Source organism: Lemur catta, chromosome 4 (genome assembly GCF_020740605.2).
Source record: "Lemur catta isolate mLemCat1 chromosome 4, mLemCat1.pri, whole genome shotgun sequence".
NCBI lineage: Eukaryota > Metazoa > Chordata > Mammalia > Primates > Lemuridae > Lemur > Lemur catta.
Genome location: NC_059131.1, coordinates 32,221,516 through 32,232,170, shown reverse-complemented (window position 1 = coordinate 32,232,170; position 10,655 = coordinate 32,221,516). Strand labels below are relative to the sequence as shown.

At 37.0% G+C, this 10,655-nt stretch overlaps 1 protein-coding gene across 1 annotated transcript in view; it reads left to right on the top strand.

Moving 5' to 3' along the window:
- Window positions 1-416: 416 nt before the first annotated feature.
- The window catches only part of THADA (THADA armadillo repeat containing), a 298,298-nt gene continuing 288,059 nt past the window's right edge, over window positions 417-10,655 (top strand). Inside the window, exons 1-8 of the mRNA XM_045549490.1 lie at window positions 417-548; window positions 2,340-2,391; window positions 2,814-2,909; window positions 3,218-3,312; window positions 4,354-4,484; window positions 8,327-8,475; window positions 8,594-8,626; window positions 8,878-8,926. Coding sequence (XP_045405446.1) covers window positions 2,834-2,909; window positions 3,218-3,312; window positions 4,354-4,484; window positions 8,327-8,475; window positions 8,594-8,626; window positions 8,878-8,926 — 533 coding nt within the window. The 5' untranslated portion in view covers window positions 417-548; window positions 2,340-2,391; window positions 2,814-2,833. The remainder of the gene's footprint in view (window positions 549-2,339; window positions 2,392-2,813; window positions 2,910-3,217; window positions 3,313-4,353; window positions 4,485-8,326; window positions 8,476-8,593; window positions 8,627-8,877; window positions 8,927-10,655) is intronic.

Below are 10,655 nucleotides of genomic sequence, written 5' to 3'. Positions count from 1 at the left end.
ACGTTAGTTCATTTCAGCACTTCTCATTTAAGTCCACATTCTTGCCGTGGCTTCGGTTCAATCCCCGCCCCAACCCCTACCCATCTCACACGCTCTAAGGTCGCTGGGCTTCTCGTTCCCAAAACCCAGAGGTAGTTTTCTCCCTATCTCTGCGCAGAGTAAACTGAGTAGAAGGGTAGAAGATCTGGATCAGGACAAAGGCACTTCCCAGGTACCCAGTCGTGTGAAGATGATGAGCAACTGACTCCGCCAGATCCCAAGCCCTAGGTAAGGCACAGCGCTGACTGTAACGTCGCAGGTTACTCAAATCCGCCGGCTACCGCCCCCTGCGGTGACGTCACGGCCTCGCCGAAGTCCTGATTGGAGGCTCTGCATTCGGTCAGTTCCCGCGACGATTCTTCCTCCGGTCCCCTGCCTCCGTCGCTGTGCTCTGACCCGGTAGTGGACTGCAGACCTATTTGCGAGCCACGGAGACGCCGTAGAACGACAGCAGCTTCCGGCACTCGTCCAGACGGCCGCGACTCTCGTCAGACGCCCACGGGCACGAGGTTTGGCTCCCAGGCGTTCTGTTTGCCAGACCCGCGGTAGCGCGTGACTCTCCACCGCTCGGCTTGGCCAGTTTGCTTGGGCCTCCTGGCGAGTCACACCAATGCCCATCGTTTAGCATCGCCACTTTTCATCTTGTCATTCCTCGGACTCCACGTGGTTCAGAAATCGCCCAGAGAAATATTTGGGGGAGTGAGCCAGAGAGGTGTAGGTGGTATAGTGAAGCAGCGTTCAAAAGGGAAGCAGTAAGAGGGACGCAGGAGAGTTATTTACTGGGCACTTTGTGGCCACTGAACCAGGACCTTCCGGTGGACACGGGATTTTCCCAGTCATCAGGGAAAAATCAGTCCAGTTCATCAGAGCACACGTTTAGGCATCCGTTGAACCTAAGGCGTAATCATGGAGTCTATTTTTGTGTAACCTTGAGGGTTCCAAAATCAAATTATTATGCAAACTCGCTCACCATTCACCTGAGAATAATCTCCCCAGTTACCTTTCCTCTATCCTCTCTGACTTCGTATTATACTATGGTGTGCTGGAATGAGTATTAACAGGCCAAGAGGTATTGGAAGGTATGAAGCCTTTTAGGCGGGAATAAGCATCAGGAAGCGCAAAGCTCCTGAGATGGTGAGGAGGAGATTGATTTGAGAAGACCAGCAGAGAAAGGCAGGGTCAGTTTATTTAGGGCCTTGAAGACCAAACTCAAGTTTGGATTTTATTCTAAGTGTGATTGGAAGCCCATGGAAAGTTTTAAGCAAGAGAATAATTAGATTTGATTAGAGTCTTTAAAAGATTGTTTTGATGACTATGAAGGAGGAGACCACTTAGGAGGCTAGCTACTTCAAGGAGTCAAAGAAAAAAGTGTTCAGTCATCTTCTGTTTGGATAGTCCCAATGTTGGGAAATTCTGTTTAAAAGGTAGCTTATTCCATAGTGGAACCATAAACTTCTTCCTTTGTATTGACTGAGCTGGAATCTGCCTCCCTGAAGCTTGCACAGACTTTTACTAATCTTATTGTCTTGCTAGACAAAAGGAATCTATTTCCATTTTCTCCAAAACATTCCAGCAGCTATTTTAAGGAACTTCTGTCCTCTTTTCTCTAGCCCAGATTCCTTTGGTTAACTGAGCTGTTCCCTGAAGGAGGTGCTCTCTAGGATCTTCAGAAGTGTAGTTGTTCCTTGGAAACTCTATTATTTGTTATGGCTTCTTAAAGTGTGGTCACCAGCACTGCACCTAATGCTCTACATGTCACCTGACCTGTTTGGATAACCAAGGAATCATGCACTCTGTTGATCTGGCTGACTTCTAATGTGGCTTTTAGCAGTCATGTTGTGCTGTTGGCTCACATATTGAGCTGTTTGAAACCACATTTCACCTCCCTCTGATTCCCCATCCTATATTTCTGTGTTTTTCCTAATCTACATGCAGCCTTTTACATTTATTTCTATTTCATCTTGGTAAATTTCATATTACTCGTTATTCCAGTTTAATGAGCTGTTTTTAATCCTGATTCTATCATCCAAGGTGTCCTTCTAGCTTTGTGCCTTTTATAAATGCACTGCTGTGTCCTCTAATGTTTGCATAATAAACACTGCTAAGAATGCTAACTGCATCCAAAAAAAGAGCCCTGTACCATTTCCCTAGTGTCTTCTTTCCAGATTTCATGGGGCTGTTAGTGTGTAGTGCAGTATAGTCTTTGAGTAAGATTGTTTAGTCTATTATGATCCGATTAATTTGTTAAACTCACAAGGATAGTATGCAAAAGTTTACTTTTTATTTTTGCATTTTTGCAGAAATCAAGATACAGTGGCAGCTCCTGATCTGTCAGTCTATCAAGTCACTGAGGTTAGTTTGGCACAATTTATTTTTGGAAAAATCTATGGTGGTTTCTTTTAGTTTCAGAAGAATGAACATTTGCTGTATTTTAAAATACAAAGACTGAGTCATATTAGGTAAAAGTAATTTTAGACAGTAAACTCTTCTTGAGCTTGAAAAGTGTTTCTTTTTCAAAGCAGAAATCCTTAGATAGTGATTCTCAACCTAGGGCAGTTTTGCTTCCCAGGGGACATTTGACAATGTTTGGAGACATTTTTTGATTGTCACAACTTGGAGGAAGGTGCTACTAGCATTTAGTGGGTGATGTACTAAACATCTTACAGTGCACATACCAATACCCCTCAACAAAGAATTATCTGGCTCAAAATGTTAGTAATGGTGAGGTTGAGAAATCCTGCATTAGCAGTGCCTTAAAGTGTTCTTTCTTGTAGTGACTACTTTTCTATTTAAAATGGGTGTAAAGAAGAAGAAAGAAACGCAAGTTGCTGCGTTGACCATTTGTCATCAGGACATTGAAACTTTGAGATGTAGGTGATTTCTGATTTCATTTATTTACTATATTTTCTAGTTTGTAAGACGAGTATTTTAATCTTTGGGACCCCATAGCACATAATGTTCTAACGCTTCCTATTTAATTTTTCCGTGTTTCTTATATTCAGTTTTGGATGTAAGATAGTTTTTTAAAAATTCTATCTTCAGACTAAGTTCTACCTGTTTTTTTGTTTTTTTGGTTTATAAACTTAAAAATTTTGTAGAATGCATAACAAATGCAAACTCATATCCATATATTGCTAAATCATTGAATAATATTTTTTTGTGTATGTGTTATCTATAGCGTTCGCTGATGTGGAAGGGAAAAATCTAGCTTCTTTGCTATTAAGTTGTGTACAACTCACAGATGGACTGTCACAAATCCAGTGTATTAAACAGGTAAGCCTGAATTGATACTCACAGATGCATCTAGAAGATGATCATGCTATTAGGGATTTTAAAAAATAACTGACAATTTGGATCCCAATTATTTAATATCAATTTATTATTGAAGAATAGGTGTTTTTTTCCTTTTCTGCTCATTGTATAATATCCTTTTATTCAAAGCAGCAATAGGAGCCATCTTCAGGCTTTTATCATAATTATAGCTGTAAATAGATAGGAGATAATTGTGTATATGTATTTTTGTGGAGTTAAATTTTAAAAGATTTTTTCGGCCGGGCGCGGTGGCTCACGCCTGTAATCCTAGCCCTCTGGGAGGCCGAGGTGGGTGGATCGCTCGAGGTCAGGAGTTCGAGACCAGCCTGAGCGAGACCCCGTCTCTACTAAAAATAGAAATGAATTATCTGGCCAACTAAAAGTATATATAGAACAAATTAGCCGGGCATGGTGGCGCATGCCTGTAGTCCCAGCTACTCGGGAGGCTGAGGCAGGAGGATCGCTTAAGCCCAGGAGTTTGAGGTTGCTGTGAGCTAGGCTGACGCCACGGCACTCACTCTAGCCCCGGCAACAAAGTGAGACTCTGTCTCAAAAAAAAAAAAAAAAAAAAAAGATTTTTTTCTATTAATCTAAATCTTTAGAACTTTTTAGCAGGTACATTTAAAAGTTAATTTAAAATATAAAGATTATCCTTATTAATATTTTAATATTAGGATTTACTGTTTAAGTGTGCCTGATACTTTTTTGGAAAGCAATTAAATATATTACAGGTTTTTAAATAGTGCTACCCATGTTTTGTCCCTTAAGCTGCTGACAGGTCTGTGATTCTCAGTGGAGCGGGGTCTAGAGGGTAAAGAAGGTATTGGGGCATGGGTTAAAAAAGTTAATAAATAGTGAAATAGGTGTTTAAATCAGTATCTCTAACAGTGCAGTGTGGAAAACATTTCACATTATGATTGATACTTAAAAGAATATTTGTAACCATGTTACTTTGGTAGACTTGCTATTATAAAAAATTACTTTGAATTTTTTCGATTATAGATTGTGCCTTTACTGGTGAAAGTAAATAAAAATGGCCTGTGTGATCCCACTATTCAAAGTTCTTTGGATATTATAGCGGGCATTTATCTTTCTTTGAGTCTAAAGAATCCCTTGAAGAAAGTATTGGCAAGGTAAGAAAGGAAGGAAAGTTGGGTGTAATTAATGTCACATTTGACGAAAAATAATCACACCATCCTTGGTTTGATAAAACTAAACTGAAATATATCACTAAAAACGTCACTCATAGGGTTTCTTCTTTATTTTGTTTGTTTGATTGATTGGTTTCAAGTCTTTAAACATGTAAAAAGTCTTCTTAGGTCACAGCCATTAGAGGCTGTGGGGCTTAGTCTGTGGGCTGTAGTGTGCTTATTCCTGGCTCAGTCCATTTATGTTTATTGGTTATGTTTAAATCTGTCATCTTGTTATTTTTTTTCTCTTTTTGTCCTGTCTGTTCTTGATTTAAACATGTACTTACACAGATAATACAGGAATATATGCTTGATGTAAAAATTTCAAGCAATATAGAAGTACACAAAATAAAAAATGAGGCTTCTATTTCACTGTTTCTGGCTTATCACTTGATAAAGGTTGTCACTTAACATTTTAGTATCTATTCAGTATCTTTTTAGGCCTTTTCTTTGGGTTCAGCATATGTGTGTTGTATTTTAGTTTTTATTTTTTATATAAATGGGATTATATTCTACATAATGCTCTGTGGCTTGTTCTTTTACTAAAGAATGTCTTAGAGGCCAGTATGTTTAAATGCAGACTCTGGGTATTTTTATATTCTTATAGATTGATGGGAAGAGTATAGAAGAGATTATTTGATTAAACACACGCACACAAATACTAAAGTGAATATTAGTAAAAATTTAAAAGCCTTAAGAAGAACCCAGGCTGGACATAGTGGGTCACCCCTGTAATCCTAGCACTTTGGGGAGGCCAAGGTGGGAGGATTGCTTGAAGCCAAGAGTTCGAGACCAGTCTCAGCAACATAGTGACTCTGTCTCTACAATAAATACAAAAATTAGCCAGGTGCTGTAGCCTGCACCAGTAGTCCAGCTACTTGGGAGGCTGAGGCAGGAGGACCACTTGAGCTCAGGACTTTGAGGTTGCAGTGAGCTATGGTGATGCCACTGCACTCTAGCCCAGGCAACAGAGCAAGACCCTGTCTTAAAAAAAAAAAAAAGCAAAAAACCAAAAAATATCTTAGAGATATTTCTATGTCAGTATAATCCTTCTTTTTTCTTTTTGTTAAAAAATTGTGCTAAAAACCACATAACATAAAATTTATTGTCTTAACCATTTTTAAGTATACAGTTCTATAGAGTTAAGTATATTTCATTGTTGCGCAATGGATCTCTAGAACCTTTTCATCTTGCAGAACTGAAACTCTCCACCTGTTAAACAACAACTCCTTCCTCTAGCCCCTGGCAGCCATCATTCTTCTTTTTGTTTCTATAAATTTGATTGCTTTAGATACCTTCTATAAGAGGAATATTTGTATTTGTATTTTTGTGACTTACTTACTTCACTTAGTGTCCTCAAGGTTCATCAATGTTGTAGCATATGACAGGATTTTCTTCCTTTGTAAGGCTGAATAATATTCCATTGTATGTATATATCATATTTTTTGTTCATCCATTATCCTTTGATGGACAATTGGGTTGATTCTACCTCTTGGCTATTGTGAATAATGCTGCTATGTAGAAATACCTCTTCAAAATCCTGCTTTCAGTTCTTTTGGAAATATACCCAGAGGTGGGATTGCTGGATCATAGGGTAATTCTGTTTTTGGTTTTTTGAGAAACTGCCATACTGTTTTCTGTAATGTAACATTTTACATTCCCACAAGCAATCCTTATTCTTTCTGACAGTTATAATATTCCATTATATAGATGTACCAAAATTTATATGTATCATATATATGACATCTGTAGATATATGGTACATATTATATGACTCATATTACATGGTTTATTTAATCACTCTCCAATTGATATTTAGTTTATTTTCAGGTTTACCTTATTCCAGCAATACTCGCTGATATTCTTAATCATGTATATAATTATATATGTGTATTTCTCTGAGATAAATTCCAGGAAGTGGAATTTCTGAACCAAAAGTTATACCTGTTGAAATTTGTGATAGATACTGTTAAATTGTACTCCTGAAAAGCTATTCTGTCACCCTGTAGTCCCAGCATGTTGGGAGGCCAAGGCAGGAGGATCATTTGAGTCTAGGAGTTCAAGACCAGCCTCGGCAACATAATGAGATCTCGTCTGTACAAAAAGTAAAAAAAGTTAGCTGGGGATGGTGTTGTGCGCCTGTAGTCCTAGCTACTTGGGAGGCTGAGGTAGGAGGATCGCTTGAGCTCAGGAGTTTGAGGCTGCTGTGAGCTGTGATTGTGCCATTGCACCTCAGCCTGGGCAACAGTTTGAGACTCAGGAAGAAAAAAAAGCTACTCCAGTTTACACTTCTACCATCAGTGAATGAGAGTACATGTTTCTTCATATTTTTCCAAGACTGGATAATATCAATCTTTAAATTTTTAAAAATCTGATGGGTGAAAATGTTATCTTGTTATAATTTCTATTTCCCAGATTACTAGTGTGATTAAACATTTTTCAATGTGTGGAGTTTGACTTTTTTTTGTTATTGCATATCCTTTGTACATCTTCTCGTTAGAATATTTTCTTGACTTATAAGAGCTCTATATAGATTATGTGCCAAACATAGTTCTTTGTTACTTTAAGCTTTCTTCATGGTGTCTTGTCTATAAAACTTAAAAAAAAAATTTTTGTTATTAACTCAGCTAATATTTGTCTTTGTGCAGATTTCTGAGTTTCATACTTTGCTTATGTGTGTACTTTAATACAGTATTATAAAAAATTTTTTGCTTGTCTGATAATACTTTTTTTTGATTAACTTGTAAATCCGTCTGGAATTAAGTTTTGAATGTAGTGTGAGGTAGGGATTCAACTTAATTTTCTTTTCCATGTGGGGAGCTACTTATCCCTAAACTATTGAATAATCCATCTTTCCCCACATATTTGGAATGCCACCTTATTGTGTTATATGTGCCTATATAAACATGGGTTCAATATTAGACTTGAGTCTATTTGTTAACACACCAAAGTGTGTTATAGTTTGATAATGTGGTATAATATAAAAAGATAAATCACCCCTTTAGTGACTCTTCTTTTTCAGAATATTCCTATTTTTGAATTTTTTTCTTCCAGAATAGCTTTGAACTGTTTAGATTTAAAAAAAAAGCCTATTCGTTTTTTTTTTTTATTGTTTTTGCCCCACCCTCAGCCTATTCGTTTGATTTAGATTAATTGAGGTAAAATTGACATATGTTTAATTTATTCATTCAATAACTCTTTATTGACTGCTTACTATGTTTCAAGCACTTTTCTAGGAATTGAAGATACAATGAATAAATTGGTCTAGAATGGAGGTTCTAGACTGAAGGTTCTGTGGGGAAGATAGAAAATAGACAAAATAAATAAGAAACATATGTAGGGTATTAGATAGCATGAGTGCTCTGGGGAAAAATAAAGCAGAAAGGGAGGAAAGGGAGGACCAAGGATGGGGTGAGGGTTATAATTTACAATATGGTGGTCATTTCCGATAGCTTTGCTCAAATGTGAGATTGATCTGAAAGAGGCGAAGCAATGATTGTTGGGTATACTTGAGGGAAGAGTATTCTGGGTGGAGGAAATAGCTCTGGCTGCTCTGTTGAAAACAGTCTGGGGAGAGGAGGGAAGTAAGATGGAAGCAGGGAGGGAGACCAAATGAGAGATGATAGGCCAGGGAAATCCGGTGATGGTAGTGTGAAGTTGTACTTTTCTGGCTATCTTTTGAAGGTTCAGTACAATATTCCTAAATTTTTTATGATTCTCTTCCCTCCCCACATATCCTGGTGCTACTAGGTTGTCAGATTTTTAATATTTGATTCTTTTTATAGCTCACTGAATGGACTACCTGAATTTTTTCTAACCGAGGCTATACATAGTTTTACTTCTCGTCTTCAGAAAGAATTGAATACTACTGATTTATACTCTTATAGGAAAGTAATTGACAATATATCTTCCTGTATGGAGAACTTTAACTTGGGTAAGCTAGTACTTTTCTAGTAGTTTTTCTGGCTAACATTTGTCATTACATCATTGTTTTTAAATGATATTAATTTTAGTCATGAAACTCTTTACCAATATTCATTTTTCCCCCATAGGTACAGCAAGTATTAATAATCTGCTTAAAAATGGTAAGTCCTATTATTTTGTTCTGTGAGGTGACTGCTTATATGAGTCATTTTGGAACTGGCTCTTTTTAAGAGTTTTGGCAACAGGTAGAATACTATGGATAATTAAGGTGCATCGGGCTCCTTCCTTTTAAATTTCTGCTTCTGTATTATGATATCATTTTAGGTGGCAGTGATTTAAAATATTTTCTTATATGGAAGTTAAAACTCACAGTTTTAAATTCTAGTTTGTCATTATATTCTTTTTGTTTCAGTGCTTCATTTTCTGCAGAAGAGTTTAATTGAAATCCTGGAAGAAAACAGGCAAGTACTATATGGTTGCATCCTTGTGCATGTGTGTGTGCACACTTGTAGTTGTGTGTTGTCTTTGTACAAAGAAAATTTTAAAAAAGGTCTCAGAATGGCTCTTTTCATCCCTCTCCATTAATATTAGACCTTACTATTTAAATTTATTTTTTAGAGGTATGATATTTAAATTTAATAAATATCAAAATATTTTAATATTTAAAATTTATTTAAACATTTAGGTATTATATTAAAAATTTAATAAATTATTAGGAATATTAGGACGATTTTCCCCACCTCTAAATGTTCCTTTTTTATAGCATCCTGTTTTTATCTCATGGGTGAAGTATCCTCTTTTATCTGGGGATATTAGTGATAATTCTTCATAGTCTGTTTCTTCTGAGTTGCTTTTTCTTTATTCTTTATTATTTTTTTTGTGGCCACGGCCCTTGGAGCAGCCACTTCGGAGGGCCAGGTGGCCCAGAATTCTTACTCTTTTAAACAGACTGTAGTCAGTCTTCCTGTTTTCAGACCTACATTTACTTCCACATCAAGGAGTACCTTGTGCCAGCTGTTTCTGAGCCGTCAGGGGCTACAAATCAGGTTGTTTTTGGGCTTGTTCTCTGGCTTTAGTATTTGCCTTTCTTGATTCTGCTGAGTCAGTTATTACTCATCCATCTGCTTTGCAGCTTCTAAAATATTATTATTGTCTTGCTGCTTGTTTGCTGCCCTTAAGTATTTATCTTTTTGTGTTTTAAATCCCATGGGTGTTGGTTTAGGGAGGTTGTGGGAGGGAGAAGTATTAATAATACCTGTATGCCATCTTTCATTCAGGATGTCCTTTGCCTCACCAGGAGCTCTTCCTCTGTCTCCTTTTAGGCTCTTCTTTCTCTGCTCATTTCATAAATGCGTGTTCTATCCTTTTTATTCTCTTTGTTCTGACTGCTTTATATCATTCACTTGCAAGCTGTCAGCCACCACCTATACACTCAGGATTTCCAAATTTATCACTCCAAGTTAGATCTCTTTCCTAGGTGGTAGACTCATGTAGTTAGTTGCCCTCTACACATTTCATCTTGGATGTTTTACAGGAACCTCAAATTCAGTGTGTCCAAAAGAAAATTCATTGTTTTTTAATCCTTCCCCATATCCCCTGATAACCTCTATTCTACTTTCTGTCTCTTTGAATTTGCTAAGTCTAGATACTTTATATGAATGGAATCATACAATATTTGTCCTTTTGTGTCAGGTTTATTTCTCTTATGTTTTCAAGGTTCATCCATGTATCAGAATTTCATTTTTGTATGGCTAAAGAATATTCCATTATATGTATATATCACATTTTATTTATCTATTCATCTGTTGATGGACATTTGGGCTGTTTCTACCTTTTGGCTATTGTGAATAATGTTACTATAAACATTGGTGTACAAGTATTAATATATGTTTAAGTCTCTACTTCCATTTGTTTTGGCTGTACACACTAGGAGTGGAATTGCTGGATCATCTGGTAATTCTATGTTTAACTTTTTGAGGAACTGCCAAACTATTTTTCCTGACTTATGCTTTAATAGGGTCATTCTGTGTTTTGCTGTGTGTAGAATACACTGAGAGAGGCAAGGATAGAAATAGGAAGACCAGTTAGGAGGCTATTGCAGTAATCCAAGGGATAGATGAGAGTGGTTCAGGTGAAGATGGTAGCAGTGGAGGTGGTCAGATTCTAGATACATTTTGAAAGTAGAACCAA